The sequence below is a fragment of the Amblyraja radiata genome, chromosome 3, assembly GCF_010909765.2.
Source record: "Amblyraja radiata isolate CabotCenter1 chromosome 3, sAmbRad1.1.pri, whole genome shotgun sequence".
Classification (NCBI taxonomy): Eukaryota; Metazoa; Chordata; class Chondrichthyes; order Rajiformes; family Rajidae; genus Amblyraja; species Amblyraja radiata.
The window spans coordinates 71,871,496-71,892,918 of record NC_045958.1 but is presented as its reverse complement, the minus strand read 5'-3'; the positions used below and the strand labels follow the sequence as shown (position 1 = coordinate 71,892,918).

Sequence of the window (21,423 nt, the reverse complement as noted above, 5' to 3'; positions counted from 1 at the left end):
CATACCACCAACTTCCTCCTCCAATGTATCCCACAGAGAGCATCTGTAACAGCACAAATCTACCACAACAGATATGTTGTAGAGTTGAGCCAAGTTGTAGTGAGCATGATCAACCAGACTAAGTCTTATACTTCTATGATTACTTTTGGTTGTAATATGATTTATCAGTCATGTCCGTCCATTTGACAAATTAGCATGAATGTTCCTCTGGCTTGAATGCTTCAAGGCTGATAAAGAACATATCTATCAAGAATAATCTGATTGACTCTTACACTATGGTTTAGCATTGTTGGGTTGCATTTTTCCTTTAAAGTGTGGTGCTTGATGGACGTGATGGCCTCTCAAAGGATGCTGTAATGATAATATGGTGAATAGAAAACCACACCAATGTAAGATAGCTCTTCCCCCAGCAGGGAACTTTATGGGAGTGTAAGGAAGTGTGATGCATTCAGGATCCTGAAGGCACCATGTTCTCATTGTGTCCTGGGCTATGATTGACAGTTTGACATAAAGACAAATCACAGGACTGCCAAGGTGAAGGCTGAATGTATAGATAGAGTGAGAGGAAGTTGGGTCACATTCCACATATGCTTCATCTAAAGGAAATGAGAAAGGAAACTGCAGTCAAAATACTGACAACCCATGGAAACTCAGGCTTGTTTAAGTTTATTGATTTCCTGTCCCACCTAACATTCCAAACAAAACCTATCAATTTTTGTTGTCCTTTCTTGAGAACAAATCACCCAAATTTACTTTGTGTTTCTTGAGACTGTGACACTGTATGGTCATTATTAAAATAGATGATTTTTAAGTATGTTGGTATTGCTATGCAATTCAAAATTGCAGTGAGCATAAGTAAATCCCTTGTTCCATCATGATCCAGCATTTTTCCTTAACCAGGTACTAACTACAATGTAAAAGTGCGTTTAATATGTGTATATCCATGCTTAGTGACTCGTTAATGTTGCTCAGTATTATAACACCCCTTGGTAGTACTTAAAAAAAAAGAATGAAATGACTCCATGGTAGAGAATACCTATGTTAAGTATTCAATGATGTATAGATTTTCAATGTGTTAAGAGCACAAGAGCATTAAAATACTTTGGTCTCATTGGAAAGCCTAATATAATGCATTCTAAATAACAAGTATAGGTAATACATAAAATTACACATTTGTCATGGTACCTACAGTACATTGGTGTGAAAGTGGCACTGAGTAAGCTAGGGGATCAAACAAGGAGCGTTTTAGAGCTATTTAATTCTGTCAATTCACATAGAAATGATTGTGCATATCATTTATTTCATATTTATTATTTCATATTTTGCTGGACATGATGGAAGAGGCAAATAAAAAGTAGCTGAGGCAGCCCGAGCTGAGTGGCATGTTAAATGATGACTTCCACTTGGTTGTTTACTATTATGTTCCTTTGTGTAAAAAATGGACCGAACCTGTGTCCTGTGAGTACAGGAGAAGTATGGCAGGAATTTTGACTACCATTTAACTCTCTCATGTACAGGGTAGTATTGTACTCTCCAGAGGGAAAGATGGAAGTATTAATGAACGCCACTAGAATACATGCATTGGGATCGCAATGTATATAAAGCTATATAAAGCTGTCCTATATCTAGGTACAGGCTGCATTTGCAATTTGCTCTCCCAGCCTTTTCAGATATGAGACAGTTTGGTGCTCCAGTGGACATACATGGGACCATATTTTGTGTGAGGAAAGCATCAGTTGTTTCAAGCCTTCTCTGATGGAGCCATTCCTGCATCTCTGAAAGGGAGGTATTTAGAGCCTGCAATGTTCAGTGCAAGTTATTCTCCATGTAAGGGGAGGTTGGTGGAGGCCATTTATGAGAATGGATATCCCAGTTTGTGAACTGCTGTAGATGCTTCAGTGGCTGAGGTGAGGAGAAAGAGAAAGGAAGCTAACTGTTGTGAACAGTGGGAGGAGATCACACTTAAGGTCTGTTTCAGGAACAATGTGCCTCTAGCTTATCTCACAAAACAAATGCCTCCCTCCATGCTTCCTTCACCTCCCAATAAATTTCATCAAGGTGACAATCTTACCTGACATTTAGATACTGCACCATATCCTCACCTGCTTACCACACTTCTCCAAGCATTATACCCACATTTCACAATTTCCACACATTGTCCGTAATTTAACAAATACCAGGCTAATCTCTCAGACCCTTTGCACTGTACCCACCAACACAATCCCTCTATCACTTGCAGACTGGCAAGGGGCACAGCCATTTCCATCACTTGAAATATATTGTGACCATCAATGAGTCTATAGCCAGCAGTGTTATGGGGAACTCTGAAGAGGATGACATATATAGAAATATAGATATAGATATATCCATACCTGTTCTTCACATCCCATATCACACCTTCTCATATCCCGCATTCCTCTTATCCCACTATTTGATCATCCACTGCAGCCATATTGTGCCATTTATGTGGAGAGGGAGAATTGAATGTGATGAATGGAGCACATATCAAGTAGGCTGTGTTCTGGATAGTTCCCACCCTGTAAAACTCTATGACTCTGATCAACAAGGCCCCATCCAAACCCAATGTAATATAGTCACATGAGTTTGTCCGAACTCACAACACTGCTCCTACTTTGTTATCAATCAAAAAGTTTTTCAAAAACTTCTGAATGCCCCAAACCATTCAGCAACTAATAAATTTGAAATAAATGATTAAAACATTTCCAAACTGTATATAAAATTACTGGAAAACATTTTAAAATAATGTAAGTATCAAATCACACATCAATAATTATTGAAAGAGTATCGCCTCATTGTTAACTTTCTTCCCAGGAGCTGTAACATTTCAGTTGAAGCGTGCATGGGACTCTCAGTGACATTTGTGTTTTGTTGGTGGTTTCCACGTGGAGTCCAGTGACAGAATGTGCTAACAAATTCACTCTGAAGAATCTGTTTGCTAGTTTGGGACTTCCGTATTCAAGTATATGTGTTTGAAGGTCCAGAATCTGCTTGCATTTACCACGGGTAAATGCCAATAGTTTGTCAAGGGGTCAGCAGGGTTCAGTGTGTAGTATTAGCAGAGGCACAGCTTCCCAGTTTATTAGTATTGGTGTCAATTCAGAGTTGCCTGCAGATTAAAATCTTGCCAACTCTGCATGCATAACTTGCAGACTACCATGTGATCCAATTTACAGAGCAGTTTAATCCACACTTAAATATAGGTGGTCAAGATTTGTGAATGAAGTTAAAAGCAAATTGGCACATGGAGTGCTGAAAGATCTGGCCCAGTGCATGGCCACGGCTCTTGGATAACTTGGTAATTTTAAAATCTCAGTCAACTGAAGAAAGTAAAAATAGATCTGAGCTGCAAGTGCAGAACATGTAGAATATGGAAAATAAATGGCAACTTTATTTTGGCCTGTCTTGTCCAACTTCATGTGGCCTGCCTCTTTCATCACGGAACAATTTAGATGTCGCTTTGTGCAACCTCCAGGGAAACTCACCTGCCATTGCCACGAATCATTCCTGTTCCTCAATACACTGGTGATTGTGATTCTAATAAACAATTCTTTCAAGCCCTTGTAAAATGCAGCTGAGTTCTGTAGTATGATTTACGCTTGAGTATAAAGATTAAAGACAGCAGATTAAAATGCTGATAAAGATACGGAGATATTTGAAAATTGTGCTTAAAGCAGCCAAACTTGGATTGGGGACTTAACGTTCTCAATTCTTTTTTTTGTTAAGTACAAGATATACTGGTGATAAATTATTAAAACTACTTGAAGTTACAGCAGCAGATTTTGCGGGTGACCCCAGTACAAAATCAGTATTCTAATGTCAAGAGTAGGACTCCATTTAGTTTCTAATAATTTTGTAATTAGTTTCACTTGCATGTAATAGATAAGGAGTTTTAATTAAAGAAAAAAATGCAGTGAATGAGACAAAATGTTCAAATTGGTTTTAACCAGAAAGAAAATTGCCATTATGCTGACATTGTGGATCTAGATTTGCCTAAGCATTTCTTCAAATATCTTACATATTATAATATTATTACTTATTGGAATTTGAAATAAATTGAAAGTATAATGTGCAAATATATTTCCCCTTATCACTTCCTTGTATTAACTCAACATTATTGATTAGATCACATTTCTAGAGTTTTTGAAATTGGATCTCATTTTCTCTCTCAGTTGAGAAATGAGAATTTCATTCACAGAGATAACTTATTTGAAGGATTAATTCAGAGGTTTTTTGGGAGGAAATGCTGGATTTTATTTGATTCCAAAAGAAAATCATTAGCTACATTTTTGTTTTCATTGTAGCGTTAGCATGTGATGTACAAATGTTGTATTTTATCTGTATGTTAGGGCTTTATGTTATTGTTTATTGATCCCTTTGGGTCATGCAAGTCTGTGGTTGTGTTAAGCGTGTCACTACCCTGTGTTGACAGAAAAAAAAATATGGGTATTCTAAAGATGAATTTGTTTTTGAATGGCCCTCCCTCCCAATTCATAATATATATACATGGAACTATCCCATTCAAATGAGTGAAATTGATCAGGGGAGGTGAAATCTAAAAAAATTGAGCTTGGCTATGATTGTCTTATGGTTGAACACTAGACTTGTGCTTTAGACTCACACACACTCAAGGCTACCCAAGCTGCCATCCCGAGCATTACTTGTAGACAGCGACTGCCAAGCCATTATTGGGGTCAAAAATAAAGATGTTGTCATGCCATGCAGAAGAAAGATAATAGGCAGGACCTATGATATGAGCTGCTTGGAGTCTCTCTGCTTGTGAGATCTCCCTACACCCTGCCCATGCCTCCCAGATATGGTCAGGCAGGTGCCTTTGTGGGGAGTTTAGGCAGCTGGTCAAATCCACCAGGATATGCTCCATGAGTCTATTGCATTGGTCGTTGTCAAAAATAAAGATGTTGTCATACCATGCAGAAGAAAGATAATGAATGTGAAGACTAATAATAAGGGGGATGCACTGAGATGACTGGCTGTGCTTGAAGGGAATATCTGAAAAGGATACATCCAGTTGAGAAATGTTGGAGTGGATATCACAGAAGGACTGTTCTTAATCTTCCAATCCTCTCTAGATTGAGGGAAGGGGAGAATGCCATATATATACACTCTCATAAAAATGGAGTGAAGAATTATACACAGCAACCAGAGTTTGATCAGCTTACCTTTATGGTGGGAAAGTTGTTAGATGTAATAATCAAGGAGAAAAAATAACAGCCACAAATTCGTGAAGAAAACTAGCATAAATTTGTTGAAGATGAAGGGGATGAGGTAGATGGATTTTCAGAGGTGTTTGATAAAGTACCACATATAAGTCTGATTAGAAAAACTGAAGTCTAGGTACATCATCGATATAACATCTTAGCAGAGACATAGTAAATGTAGTACTTGAATCACCAAGGGATGGTAGGCAATGGACTAAGTGCAAGTATATAGATTTAGAGTGGCAAGGTGGCACAGCAGTAGAGTTGCTGCATTACAGCACCAGAGATCTGGGTTTGATCCTGGCTTGGGTGCTGTCTGTACGGAGCTTGTACATTCTCCCTGTGACCGCGTGGGTTTCCACCGGGGTGCTCCAGTCTCCTCCCGCACTCCAAAGATGTGTATGTTTGTATGTTAATTGGCTTTGGTAAAGATTGTAAATTGTCCCTAGTGTAGGATAGTATTAGTGTATGGGGATCGCTGGTCTGCACAGACTCGGTGGGTCAAAGAGCCTGTTTCTGCACTGTATCTCTAAACTAAACTTAAACTAGAATGAATGGTTAGCATAGTCATAATGGACAAAAGACTGTTGACTTCCTGGCAGGAAATAGGTAGAGAGTGGACTGTTGTTTTTGATCGATATAAACAATGAAGACATGTGTGCACAAGTTAAGATTTCAAGATTTGTGGTTGACACGAAACATAGACATGTGTAGAGATGGCAGAAGATGGTGGTAGGTTTCGAGAGAACACAACAGGCAAGTACAATGTGCAGATAAGAGGCAGGTGGCAGTGGAGAAAGAATGAAATTATGCATTCTGGCAAAAAGAATGAGTAAAAAAACAAATCAATAAAGGGTGGACCTGGGATTTTATGTCCACAGATCTTTAAAGGTAGGAAAGCAGGTTGAGAAATCAGATCTTAGGGATTATAAACATAAGTACAGAGCACAAAAGTGTAGAGATTATATGGAGTGTTTCTAAACACATCTTAAGCCACAATCAAAGTATTTCATCCAGTTTTGTTCACCATACATGACTGATTCTCAGGTCCTAGCCAAGGTGGACATTAAGATTTACCAGAATAATTTGAGGGATGCAGGTTTAAGAATAGATTAGCAAAATGGAGATTATGTTTCTTGACACAAAAAAGCATTTGAGGAGATTTGGTAGAGATGCACAAAATAATAATAAGTTAAAATAATAGGTAATAATTGGAATAACTGTTCCCTTCAGTGGAGGGACCAGAATTCACAGATTTATAGTGATGGAAAAAAGATCTAAAGTGTTGTGTGGAAAAACTGGAAGGCAGAACCTGAAAGTGTGGTGGGCTTGAAATGGTACAAGATGGCATCTAAAATGTGATGACTCTTGTGTACTGACTCAGTGTGGTCTACAGTCTTACACTCTTATACTTAGCATAATTGTGCCTAATGTATACTAGAATTGTCACTGACTGTATGCAAATAAAATAATTTCACCGTACTTAGGTACACATCACAATTGAATGCCATTGAACCATTGATTCAGATTTGACTGTGGCTTTCAAAAGCAAACTGAATAAACATTTAATGGTCTACACAAAAATAGAGCTAAAGGTGGTTAAACAGGACTGACTAGATGCTTTGTAAATATCCACCACAGATCTGATGGTGTTTTTTTGGCATAACAAGTCTATGAATCTAATCTACTCAAAATGGTACAAAATTAGTGGAGCTTTTTTTTTTACTATACCGTGGTTTCTGCTTAAGCTTTCCAAAGGCATGAACTTCTTTTGAAATGGGAATTATTTAGATCTCCTGGTATTATTAAACGCATCAGAATCTAGAAATAAATCTTTTGCTCCCTCTGAATCTTAAATATGTTATATTCCTCCACATTAATATTAAGTGGATAAAATTACTGAATAAAGATCAGGTAAGAACCGATGAATTGTTGGATATGGAGATAAAGAGCCTCTTCAGAAACTTGCCTGCAGATAATTAAATTTAAAACTCAGCCAAAGTATTGAAATTTGTTCAAGAAACCAAATATAGTTTTCATGAGAGTACAATGAGCATCATTCAGTATCTGCTAATATTGCTCTTTTCTACGATTGATAAACAACTTCAGCAGTTCTAATTATAGTATTATAATACACTTCAAGCAGATGTAACAATGTTTTGATCTTATAAAGTTAAAAATAACCTTTTATTTGCATTATTAGTTATGAATGCATTTAAATGTGTGGTTTGTAAATATACTGAAATTTTAGATATGTGAAACCAAACTCTTTGTCAGATATGTTCCCACGTGATCTTTTTATGGAGAACTATGAGTGTCTGTAACTAAAGATGAATCTGAACCAGGGCATCATCACGTATAATTTATAAAGAAAGGGCAGAAAAACAATATTATTGATCCCAAATGTTACTCCTAAACACAATTCCTGGAGCCATCTGCTGCGGAGCCATCCAAGATCACTAAGCTCCTACGCCAATTCTTCATAGCTCTACATTAAGGGTTTCTGGAGTGGGCAAAATGAATTGCCAGTGCCAGCTGCATAAATGGTTCCCTTAAGCAAACAAAGTCAACATTTTCACTTGTTAACCTTTACCCTGTCTGTCTGTCTGGAATGTTGAACCAATGTGGTGGACTTTCTAATATTTCTTGATTGAAATCTGTATTGCATCTTAATCAGACTAATGCCTTTCTTAATGGAAGTGAATTTTTTGCATGTATTCTTGGAGTCTAGTTCTGCTCGACACCCAATCTCACTGATAGGTTTCAATTGACAGCTGAGGATTTGTGACTGGACCATGAATCAAAACGGCAGGCATTTATACCCCAGTGCCAGTGACGATACATTGGGAATTGCTTGGCAAAGGTAATATTTTAACTATTTCTAAAATCTACACATGCATATCAAAAATGAAGCTGCATTATCTCTTCTTGTTGTCCAGCATTAAGATTGTTATCATTTGGTTTAAATCAAAAGAGTCAGTTTTTACTTCAGCGTTTTCTAGTATTTTCAGTATGGTGGATTTGGAAATGTTAAACTGCTTGTATTTTCCCACACTCCTCGATGTAAACATGGCTGCCATCCTCTTCAGAGAATTAAATGTAAAACATCTGTTCAGATTACTGTAAGAAGACTGGAGCTGTGTTAAAGGAAAGTTTTTACAGAAGAAAATTTAACCCCTTAATGTTTGATACTCAGGACAATGAAATGCTTGTTTCATTTTTCATTTATAATTTATTTTGAAAAAATATATTTTTGGTTAATAATTATTTTGCTCTGCAGTGAAGTGGCACAGTGCGCTGGTACACCAGTATGTGAAGCTTCAGGTTTGTGACTCATAGGTCCCAGTCCCAACTGGCAGAACCTCTTATCTCAGCTGCCCTATAACACAGAGGGTACCAGCAACCTCCTAGGGCTACTGGTTAGAGAGGAAAGGCAAGCAAATGCATGCATATCCCAGGACATAGTCAATAGCAAAGCAGTAGTTCTTGGAGCAAAATGTGCATTGACTTCAGTCAAAGCTAGTGTATGAACCAAGTGACTTGGTGAATTATATAGAAAAGAAGTAACATATCACATCTCAGAATATTGTCTCAAGGCAAACACTGAATGACTGTGGTTAAAATACTGGACTATTTCTAAATATACAGGTACTTGCAATAGAATGCGCAAAATGCAACTTTGTGAAAACAAAATTAAGCTCCTTATTGAGCAACGGTGACATTTAACGATACTGTAATTGGACAGATGCAGGGCAGCAAAGAGGGATACTGCAGTCTTAAAAGTTGCAATTCCGTTTTTTTTTTTAAGAGACGTGATTACTTTTTGTTAAGTGTGTGCAAAGTTAGACCCCAGCCAGTAAAGTAGGGAGACTTGTGTAGAAATGTTCATTAAGACTATACTTTGCACAACCCTATTGGCTCTTGCATTTTTCTCTTTTGTTTATTAAGAATCATGTATATTCAAATTAATATTTAAAGAACAGTTACTAATTCAGCATTTTGAAAATTTAGGACAACTTTGTTTTTCATTTAGATTGCTAATTATAAAACATAGATAGAATCACAGGCCAGATTATGTTTATTGTGCCTATTTAGTGTAAAATGTATGTGCAATGTTATACAATGATGGCAATGTATGTTTTTTAAAGGCATATTTCAAATAACTTGAGGTGATTTAACTGTGCATTAGATGTGTTTGTTTTTGTTTGCAGGTGCGATCACATTTCTAAAAAAAAATGTGCATTTTAGCATGGTTCTGTGACAGTTAAGCTGTGAGGCAGTTTTGTTTAAAGGAAGCCAAATGTGTGAGAATGTGTTAGGAGTATTTGCAGATTCTAGGCCCAGATGTAAGTTTCTTCTAAATCATAGATACAAATATGATTAGGCAGCACACCCAGTGTATAATTTTATTGTCGGACGTTTCATAGCCTGTTGTTACACTCTAGATTTCTGACTGTTCAGTGACTGGTTACCTCATAGATATTATGTTATGGGAAGCAGAAATCTGCCCAGCCAAATGAAAAAATGAAATTCAGTACTCAAATAGTTAATCCTTTTGCATGTAGCATCAATACTCATATTTCTTTTCCTTGAAAAAAAAATGTTTCTGTTTGACTATCCTGGCAAATACACTGGGTCAGCACTTCCTGCCATAAGTTTATGTTACTGCAGTAACTTACATTAAACTTACAGTGAAGCAGCTGTTTTAGGCTGTGCTCTGGAGGAGCATGTTGAACTCGATAGTTGGATGTGAAAGACTCAAAAGATTGCTTAGTACTCTTGAATCAAAGTCTTTGGGAACAAAAATGCAGACTTAATCATTTACCCCTGCTTTTATTTTTCTTAGTACTGCAATTTAGATTTGCAGAACATTATCAAAAACTTTTGACTTCGTAGAAAGTGCGACAGGAAAAACTGTTGATTCTTTGTGTGAAGATAAACTAATTAATAATGATTGTTTAAAAAAAAATACTGCCAAGAATCGCTGTACTTAGAAAATATCCTACATGATTAATGTAGGTAGCTGAATCCATCAAATGTTCACAGAAGTATGTGTAATTTTGTAGTTGCTCTTCTCAGGAATTTTGATTCCTGAATCCTAGATATGCATATGAAAGTAAATGGATTAATTATCCATTAGGAAGCCATTAGATAATCTAATTTAGACTATGATCTATAAATTGATTACAGTGCATACTTCAGGTGTCCTTGTGGAAAAGAAGTTTATATTTGAGTAGAAGAGGAGTTGATACATGAAGATGAATATTTGTTTCTCTCTAATCATGGTCACGTCGCAAGCTGTCTGGTAACCAAGGGAAACCAGACATGATGTAATTCCAGATTGAACTTGAACTACAGGGACTTAAAAAAGGGGAACAATAGACCATAGCAATCAATAAAGTCTATTTTCCACATGATTATGTTTGGTGCTTCAAGTTAACCTTTATGGAAATGCTGGGTGTAAATGCTAAAGTGTCGAAAGATGATCCACAGACAAAATAGTAGAGCATTGAAACAACTTTGCATTAACACTTTCCTGAAAATCCCAAGATTTGGGGTGGATTAGAAAGTTTGGACTCTGCAGTAAACTGGTTCACTGCTCTGTGGGCTCTTTGTTCTCTTTGGTCGGACAAATTTAATCTTTAGTTTCCTGTCAGATGACTTTGGCAGAGGCTGTGTGGGGGAGAAGATAGGAGGAGCATGCAACATAATTCAGAAACACAACACCAACGTTGCCCGGCACTGTGTGAAGACTGTTCTCAAGGTGGAATCTTTCAGTTACTAACTTTGCCTGGGAAATGGATTACAGAAGAAAATATCAGTGGAAAAATTTAGCGGTACAACAATTGAGATGCAGATTACCCTTCACGCTCATTAAAGATTCCAGTCGCAGTAGTGGCCACCTTGAGAATCCAGCAAATTTAGTCTTTAAGCAAATTAAATTATAGCTGTCCCAGCTGGAAACAAATGAGAATGTGCAAGTGGCCCCCACCACACAGCACACCGTTATCAAATAATTTGCTGAGAATTGAGGAATATGACTGGGAAAATAAGTAACACAAATATCACAAAAGCTTATTAGTGGAAACTTCACTTTCCCTTTGCAAACATAATGCAATAATGAGATTGAAAGTAAACACTTAAGAAAACCCTGCATGCATAAATAATTATCTTACATTGGAGAATTAGTAAAAAGAAACTGTTTATGTTCACTTAACGACAGAAGCTTTAGCTGCAGTCGAGACTGCGAAAACACTGAATAGTGAACCTTTACGTTCTTGAGTATTCAGTATCAGAAAAGAGTGCTCTTATGTTCTCTGAACAACACTGTTGAATTATGAATAGAGGAGGCTTTACCATGGATTGTATAGTTTTGTTCTGACATCTTTGATAAACTGGTTTATTTTGCTCTTTGCTCCCATTTTTGTAAGTTTATTTTCTGTTGGCTTTGATCACATGATTCATTTTAAAGATGCGAACTTGAAGCACTGCCTTTAAAATTAACAATGTGGCTAAGTTCCTAGCTGTCCCAAGATTGGCATTTTACACTTTATATAAAAGAATAATGAATGACATGTTTTGATTTATTTTTATCTTTTACTAGAGAATAGATTTTAAAAAAACGAACTTTCTCATGAAGTACTACTTTCTCAACTAATTTTCCCACAAAGGTTTTTGGCCTTTTTTCCGATGTGATATGAAATATCTTTCCCCTCTTCCATAATAGATTCCTGAGTGAATAAGAAAATTTAAAGTTGCATATTTCTGCTTATGTGACATAAGATAATTATCATTGAATGTTGTTGGGTAATATTTCCTGATAAAATATTGTTTTATCCTTCAGACCACAACCCATTGATTACAGTGCTTCCAAGAATGATTCGATAATGATTAAAAGAAAGGATTTTGTCAAACTCTTGCTGTCTGGACTTTCTGATAAGTTGGTACCAGCCACATAAGTGGGAATTGCCACTTCTATCTTTTGTAGCCAACTTTGTTTCAGAACAATTATGTGCTTCAGGGTGTGATGATCGAAAGATCTGTTGGAAAGTATGTTTAGAAATGTTGCTAAACTGGCAGAGCTGTCAGTTACAATACAATACAAATTTATTTTGTTGTTGTTTGTATGTTGTTTCTGCAGTCATACACACAAGAAAAAGACCCAAGACACAACACAATTTACACAGACATCCATCACAGCGCATCTCCTCCTCGCTGTGATGGAAGGCAAAAACTTATCCCTCCCCTGCACTCCCCATTCCCCTCCCGATGTCAGAGTCCAAGCCCCCGGCGGGAGATGGTAATTGTCCCGTGGCCATTAACGCCGCGCTGGGTGGTGCAAGGCCGCACTCCGGGCCTTGTTGTTGGACCCCTGTATTTTACACTGTAAAATAACAGTCATACCTGCTAAAAGTGCAGGGTGTGTAATTTGTTTCAGAAATTGACACAGAGGGTGTAGTTATGCAATTATTAAATGGCATGAGAGGGCAAATGACTTCTTGTGAACCCATTTACAAATTATCAGTGTCCAAAACTGAAACCACTTTTGGAGGCCAACCTACAGGAGTTTAGCATAGCATCTGACACAAAGGAGGATTCAAAGGTTTGGAGCAGATGAAGATTTTGGATGTAATAGAAAGCAGGGACATAGAATACACCAGCACTTGCACAGTCTCCTCCAAGCCACACACCATTCTGACTTGGAAAAGCAACACAGCTCTTTCATCATTCTTGTAACTTCCCACTTACCAGAACTGTGGACATTCTTTCACCACAGGGACTGCTCTGACTGACAATGATGGCTCACCACTCTTTGCACAATGCACTGGGGGCTCGCTGTAAATGTGGTCTTTACGGCTTTCCCCACATCCCAATATATGAACACGTGGAGTCAAGAACAGAAAGATAACAACAGGTTATACAATTTCTGGAGAAATTATAATATCTTCATGAAATTCAAATGAGCAACTGTAAATGTATTCAGATAGCCTTTAAAAGGTTAGAGGTCTGGATACACAACCTCTTTTCGAGTAGGTGGGGTGTTCATAGGGTGCTGATTGAAGCCATTTCTCAGAACTGCTGATTTCTGGTTACGGCCGTGATCGTTTAAAATGAAGTAATTGGGTGAACTAATTCCTGGTCAATTGTACCGTCAGTCCAGGAATGTGCCATTATGCAATTTACCGTGCGCCTCATAGTTTGCATAGCACGATTTAGAACAGGAGAAGATGATCACTGTAAAGGAGGAAGTTATAACACTTACACATAATGATTGAAACATAAAACTGAATGCATGGAAGTTGTGAATTAAGTTTCAAATATTCCCTCAAACTTCCTAAGGAAGGTGTGGCATGTATTTGGGCAATATATTTGGGCATTAGAACTAGGCCTAAGTTCATGATAAGCATTAACTATGGTAGGCCCCATCATTTAACCTCTGCATCCCTATTCATGAACTACTTATCCCCCCTTCCCTATACTCATTGGCTTACAGTTTAGTTTATTGTCATGCGAACGAGGTACAGTGAAAAGCTTTTGTTGCGTGCAATCCATAGAAAATAGGTGTAGGCAGGGGCGGAAAACCCGGGGGGGGGGGCAGAGGGGACACGTCCCCCCCATGTTTTGAGAGGTGGGGGACATCCCCCCCAAGTTTTTGTAATCCCGATTTTAAAATCTCCGCTTTTAGCACTGGATTGAACCTCCGAAGCCTCGCGCGTGTGTGTGAGTGTGCGCATGCGCGCGTAGCCGCCAAAAAATTGTGTCCCCCGTCCCCTCCATGTTTTGATAGCGAGTTCCGCTCTTGGGTGTAGGAGTAGGTCATTCGGCCCTTCGAGCCTGCACCGCCATTCAATATGATCATGGCTGATCATCCAACTCAGTATCCTGTACCTCAGAGGGCGGTGGAGGCAGGTTCTCTGGATGCTTTCAAGAGAGAGCTAGATAGGGCTCTTAAAAATAGCGGAGTCAGGGGATATGGGGAGAAGGCTGTATCCAGTCAGCAGAAAGATAATACATGATCATTTACAGTGCATAGACATATGACAAGGGAATACCGTTTAGTGCAAGCTAAAGCCAGCAAAGTATGATCAAGGATAGTCCAAGGGTGACCAAAGAGGTAGACAGTAGTTCGGCACTGCTCTCAAGTTGTGGTAGGACGATTCAGTTGCTTGATAACAGCTGGTTAGAAGCTGTCCATAAATCTGGATGTGTGTGTTTCCACATTTCTATACCTTTTGTCTGGTGTGAGAGGGGAGAAGGGGGAGCGGCCAGGGTGCGACTCACCTTAGATTATGCTGCTGGCCTTGTCGAGGCAGCGTGAGGTATAAATGGAGCTGGTCGAAGGGAGGTTGGTTGTTGTCCACCAGTTTCTTATACAAACATAGCAGAATCCCAAAATTCTCCAGTCGGATCTGTTCCATTGAAAATCTTCCCTTAGCAGCAACACTTGAAGTAACCATGAGACCACACACGCAAACACCCCAGAGGGCTTTTTGATGCAGAAGAGGGAGCATAGGATGAGTCATTGGTGATAATGAGTGGATGAAATAGATCATCGAAGATCACCCCTCCTCACAAACCCTGTTGCCTCCTCGGAAGGCATTGAAGGATGTGACTCCAATGCGGGCAAATGGAATCAGTGTAGTTGGGCAAAAAGATCAGCATGGGCATGGTATGCAGAAAGGTCTGTATCGGTGCTGTACGTCTCAATGACAATAGACAATAGGTGCAGGAGTAGGCCATTCGGCCCTTCGAGCCAGCACCACCATTCAATGTGATCATGGCTGATCATCCCCAATCAGTACCCCTTTCCTGCCTTCTCCCCATAACCCCTGACTCCGCTATTTTTAAGAACCCCATCTAGGTCTCTCTTGAAAGCATCCAGAGAACCTGCCTCCACGGCCCTCTGAGGCTGAGAATTCCACAGACTCACCACTCTCTGTGAGTCATTCAAACCATTTGTAATTGTGATCTTACTGAGCCAGAAGCAAAGAGTACCTATGGTGGACCAATGTACCGGCTGGTCATTTAGCTCCATAGAAAACCTGATCTGCAGAAAGCCACTGTATAATGCACAGCATTGTCACCCCCATGATAATCCTGATTGATGTTGGGTTTAAGAAAATGACAACGCCACATGGGACCATTAATGTAATGTAGGCTGGGGGGAAAAAGGAGGAATAAATGCTCATGTTATATAACCGGGACAAAGTGACGTGAATAATGACTGAAAAGGCTGGAAAAACTCAGCAGGACGAGCAATGGATGGTTTTAAATGACAGTGGTGACAGACACAGGGTAGGTCAAAGTGAATATGTGATTGTATATGACCTGTGTTGCTCTGGATGGTTAAGAGTGATTATGCTCCCTTTTCTGTGATATTGGTCAATCCTGGGTATTTATTGAAATGGCAACATGGTGATCAGTTTTAATGCAGAAATTAATTAATTATCTGGGGATAATCTGGGGAGTTCAAAATTTACTGAGGAGCTGGGGAAGTTAAATACATTTAATTAAATAATCTGGAATAAAAATCTACTATGTGTAAATCCTGTAATCTTTTCCAAGATCTACCTAAAAACAAAAGGCGTTTATGTTAATTAACAGATGAAGGGGGCTTTCATGATGGGCGCTGTTGATCTTCAGATCGATTACGTAAATCCAATTGGCAAATATACCTGTGAGAATGAAGTTATGGATTTGGGACATTTTGTTGAAACAATTTCTTGTGGACTTCGTCAGAGAATGGCGAGAAAAGGGAGTAAAAGCAAATAATTCATCACCTTCTATCAAGTGAGCAGTTAAGCTCTATGAAAGGGAATTTATTTTTGATAAACCGATTAGAACTGTGAGGATGTAACTTGCAAGGTGGATAAAGGAGAAACAATGGTTTTAGTGTGTTTAGACGTAGTACAATAGATGTAGAAACAATGAATGGTAGCTAATTCAATAAGGTGCCACGCAAGATAAAAGGTTCAGTAAAGACCATCTTTCCACATGACAAACAATACCAAGGTGTAACAATTGGTGACCATAAGGACCAGTTTTGGGAGGACAGCTATTTGTAATTTATATTATTGTCTTCACTAGGGGATATTGCATTAGAGTTTCTAAAGATGGTTACTAAAGTAAGGTGGGAAGACGACATAAAAAGTTTGCAAAGGAATATTAATTTTAATGTTGGGACAAAATGATGGAAAATGGAGAATATTACGGGGGGAAAATGAGGTAATCAATTTTGGTAGGAAGATTAGAAAAACAAAATGTTATTTAAATCGTCTGGGAATGCAGGTGTTCATAGGTGTCAAGTTGTCCTTGTGCAAAAATCACAGGAAAGTATAGGAAGTGATGCTGCAAGTGTCAGGAAATCAAATGGAACATTGTTCTTTATTATTAGGGGCCTGGAGTAAAAAATTAGAGAAGTCTTGCTACAACTGCACAGAACTTCAATGAGATCCTGCTTGGAGTTTTACATGCTGATTTGGTCTTATTTAAGGAAGGATACATTTCTCAGATGGTGTTGCAGAGAAGATTCACTGGATTGATCCTGGGGATAAGAAGTCGTCTCATGAAAAAAGATTAAATAGAATGGAATTTAGAGGAATGAGAAGTGACCAAGTGAGACAATTAAGATTCAGAGTGAGCTTGTTACTGACAATCACATGAACGTTTGAGAAATTAATTTAGAGATCCTTTGATATTTTCATTGCAGGGAAATCTAGAACTAGAGAGCATTGATTGATAAAGAGTGGCCTGTTTAAGACTGAGATGAGAAAAATAATCCTTCTCTCAGGGAGTTATAAATCTTGAGAAGTCACTCTGCTTAGCGCTGTGTATGCTCACTCATTAATTATGTTTGGTTTGGTTTACTTTAATGGCACGTCTACCAAGGTACAGGACAAATCTTTTTGTTGCATGCTAACCAGTCAGCGGAAAGTCTATACAAGATTACAATCGAGCCGTCCACAGTGTACAGACACATGATGAAAAGAATAACGCTTAGTACAAGATAAAGTCTAGTATAGTCTGATTAAATATAGTCCCAGGGTCTTCAATTAGGTAAATAGTAGCTAAGGCCACCTCTCTGGTTGTTTGTAGGATAGTTCAGTTGCCTGATAACAGCTGGGCAGAAACAAGGCTGAGATTGATGCATTTTTGGACCGTTGGAAGAATTCTAGTTTCTGGAGTTTGGCTGGAAATTGGAGTTGAGATTAATGAGGGCAACCATGGTCTTAGTGAAAAGTATGACCTATTCCGATTGTTTTTTTCCTAACTCTTATGTTCCCAGTATAATTTTGAGAATGTCAATTAACTTGCATCAAATTCCATTATTGCCAATGTGCCGCACATGTACATAACGCTAAATCAGATGCCCAGTAATACTTGCTGCACACAACCACTTGCCCTCCAGTTCTGAATCTAGGAAGTTTGCAGAAAACATTCCAGAATGAAGGAAGATGACACTTTATTGGCATCAGTGAACAGGACTGAAATTGTCACATTTCATTCAAAAGCCATTTACAACATTTGAATCAAACAAAACAGCACAATGATTAGATTATAGGAAGCAGATATTTTAAACAGTGTAATCTGTAATGTTACTGGCAGCTGGTATGGCAATTTAAAAAGGTGAGAGTAAAAGATCCTTACATTTGTAGTCAATTAACTTTGTTTTGCATTTTGGTATGCATTGTTGAAACAGAAACATAGAGAAATAGGTGCAGGAGTAGGCCATTCAGCCCTTCGAGGCAGCACTGCCATTCTATATGATCATGGCTGATCATATAAAATCAGTACCCCGTTCCTGCTTTTTCCCCATATCTCTTGATTCCTTTAGCCCTAAGAGCTAAACTCTCTATTGAAAACATCCAGTGAATTGGCCTCCACTGCCTTCCGTGGCAGAGAATTCCACAGATTCACAACTATCTGGTGAAGACATATTTCCTCATCTCAGTCCTAAATGGCCTACCCCTTATTCTTAAACTGTGACCCCTTGTTCTAGGCTCCCCCAACATCGGGACATTTTTTCCTGCATCTAGCCTGTCCAATACTTTAAGAATTTTATACGTTTCTATAAGATTCCCTCTCATCCTTCTAAATTCCAGTGAATACAAGCCCAGTCAACCCATTCTTTCATCATATGTCAGTCCCGCCATCCCGGGTGAACCTGCGCTGCACTCCCTCAATAGCAATAATATCCTTCCTCAAATTAGGAGACCAAAATTGCACACAATACTCCAAGTTGTGGTCTCACCAGGGCCCTGTACAACTGCAGAAGGACCTCCTGGCTCCTAAACTCAAATCCTCTCGTTATGATGGCCAACTAACTAAGAAAATTAGCTTTCTTCACTGCCTGCTGTACCTGCATGCTTACTTTCAATGACTGATGTACAAGCACACCCAGGTCCCGTTCCACCTCCCCTTTTCCTAATCTGACACTATTCAGATAATAATCTGCCTTCCTGTTCTTGCCACCAAAGTGGATAACCTCACATGTATCCACATTATACTGCATCTGCCCACTCACTCAACCTATCCAAGTCACCCTGCAGCCTCATCGCAGCTCACACTGCCACCCACCTTTGTGTCATCTCCAAACTTGGAGATGTCACCTTTAATCCCCTCCTCTAAATCGTAAATATATATTGTAAATAACTGGGGTCCCAGCAACAAGCCTTCGGCACCCCACTAGTCACTGCCTGCCATTCTGAAAATTACCCGTTAATTCTTACTCTTCGCTTCCTGTCTGCCAAACAGTTCTCTATCCATGTCAATACCCTTCCCCCAATACCATATGCTAATCTCTTGTGTGGGACCTTGTCAAAGGCTTTTATGAAAGTCCAGATACACCACATCCACTGGCTCTCCTTTATTCATTCTACGTGTTACATCCTCAAAAAATTCCAGAAGATTAGTCAAGCATGATTTCCCCATCATAAATACATGCTGACTTTGACCGATCCTGTCATTGCTTTCCAAATGCCTGCACATGATCCATATCCCTGTATTCAAGATTCTATTCAAGATTCAAGAGAGTTTATTGTCATGTGTCCCTGATAGGACAATGAAATTCTTGCTTTGCTTCAGCACAATAGAACATAGTAGACATTGACTACAAAACAGATCAGTGTGTCCATATACCATTGTATAAATATATACACACATGAATAAATAAACTGATGAAGTGCAAATAACAGATAATGGGCTATTAATGTTCAGAGTTTTGTCCGAGCCAAGTTTAACAGCCTGATGGCTGTGCGGAAGTAGCTATTCCTGAACCTGGTCATTGCAGTCTTCAGGCTTCTGTACCTTCTACCTGAAGGTAGCGGGGAGATGAGTGTGTGGCCAGAATGGTGTGGGTCCTTGATGATGCTGGCAGTCTTTTTGAGGCAGCGACTGCTATAGATCCCCTCGATGGAAGGGAGGTCAGAGCCGAAGATGGACTGGGCAGTGTTTACTACTTTTTGTAGTCTTTTCCTCTCCAGGGCGCTCAAGTTGCCGAACCAAGCCACGATGCAACCAGTCAGCATGCTCTCTACTCTGCACCTGTAGAATTTAGAGAGAGTCCTCCTTGACAAACCGACTCTCTGTAATCTTCTCAGGAAGTAGAGGCGCTGATGTGCTTTCTCTTCAATTAGTTAATACTTCCTCAATGTGTGCAAGACACGCTTTGATACAATTCAAGGTGGTTCACAGAGTTCATATGTCAAAAGATAAGTTAGCTCGTTTTTATGGTCATATAAATCCTACCTGTGACAGATGTAACTCTGAAGTGGCCTCACTGACCCATATGTTTTGGTCCTGCCAACTTTTGGAAAACTATTGGAAAGAAATCTTTGATACTATTTCTGTAGTTTTAGGTATTGATTTACAACCTCATCCTATTACTGCAATTTTTGGGCTACCAATGTTAGATTCTATTCATTTGTCCCGTTCCGCCCATCAGCTGATTGCTTTTACCATATTAATTGCCAGAAGATCTATTTATTTAAATGGAAAGACTCTAACCCTCCGAACCATTGATCACACCATTGATACTCTGAAACGATATCATGGTTAAATTTAGAAAAAATCAGGAGTGACATTGTTGAACCCTTGGTTAAATTTGATAAGACTTGGGGAAAATTTATTCAACATTATCACACAACATAAATTGTCCCCTCTCCAACCGTTATAAAAATTATTTTACCATTATACGGTGGAGCAGACTTGATGACAAACAGGGACTTAAATTGTTGTAATTCTTTGCAGCTCAGATTCTGTTTTGCTTTTTTTCTAGTTTAGGGGGGTTTTATTTTTTCCTTTTTTCTCTTTTTTTTCTTCTTTTTTTTCTTTTTATCTTTAAAAAAAAAAAAATATATATATATATAAGTTTTCTTTTAAACATTTAACTATATTTACATAGAGACCGGGAGGTCTATATTCAATATTTTGACACTGGACTCATATTTAGGTTATATCTGTTATTAATGTAATCCTGATCCCTATGTATCAATATAATTGTTATGTTTATCATTATTCTTTTTGTTTTGTTTTTGTTTTTGGAAAAAAAGCTAATAAAAAGATTTTAAAAGAAAGAAAGAATAATTGCATCAGTGCTCTCGGACCAGGAAAGATCTTCAGAGATGTGCACGCCCAGGAATTTGAAGCTCTTGACCCTTTCAACTATCGACCCGTTGAGATAAACGGGACTGTGGGTCCCCATCCTACTCCTTTCAAAGTCCACAATCAGTTCCTTGGTTTTGCTGGCATTGAGGGCCAGGTTATTGTGCTGGCTCCATATGGACAGTCGCTCGATCTCTCTTCTATGCTCTGACTCATCGCCATCAGTGATACGTCCCACAACAGTGGTGTCGTTAGCGAAAGCCTCATAAATGCCACTATCAAATCTGCCTTTGCCACTACTTCTAGCAATGCATTCCAGGGCCATTCTACTCTCTGTGCAAAGAAATTGCCCCGAGCATCTCCATTAAACTTTTCCCTTCTCATCTTATTCCAATGCCTTCTAGCGTTGGACATTTCTGCCCTGGGAGGAAGGTTCTGACAGTCTACCCTCTCTATGTCGCTCATAATTTTGTATATACTGTATCTATCATCTTTTCTCAACCTCTAACGTTCCAGAGAAATCAATCCAAGTCTATCCAACCTCTCCTTGGAGCTGAAACTCTCTCAGCCAGGCAGCATTCTA

General features: G+C 38.8%; 1 protein-coding gene across 14 annotated transcripts in view; it reads left to right on the top strand.

Moving 5' to 3' along the window:
• Positions 1 to 21,423, top strand: part of nfib (nuclear factor I B) — a 292,080-nt gene that overhangs the window by 232,151 nt on the left and 38,506 nt on the right. For 11 of the 14 annotated variants that reach the window (XR_004411415.1, XM_033018019.1, XM_033018025.1 and 8 more), the window contains one exon: positions 8,012 to 8,100. The exons of the other annotated variants lie outside the window; for them this stretch is intronic. Coding sequence is in view for 10 of the 11 variants with exons in the window: in XM_033018019.1 (XP_032873910.1) it covers positions 8,012 to 8,100 (89 nt within the window). In the remaining variant the exon portion in view is untranslated. The remainder of the gene's footprint in view (positions 1 to 8,011; positions 8,101 to 21,423) is intronic. 14 annotated transcript variants of the gene reach the window in all.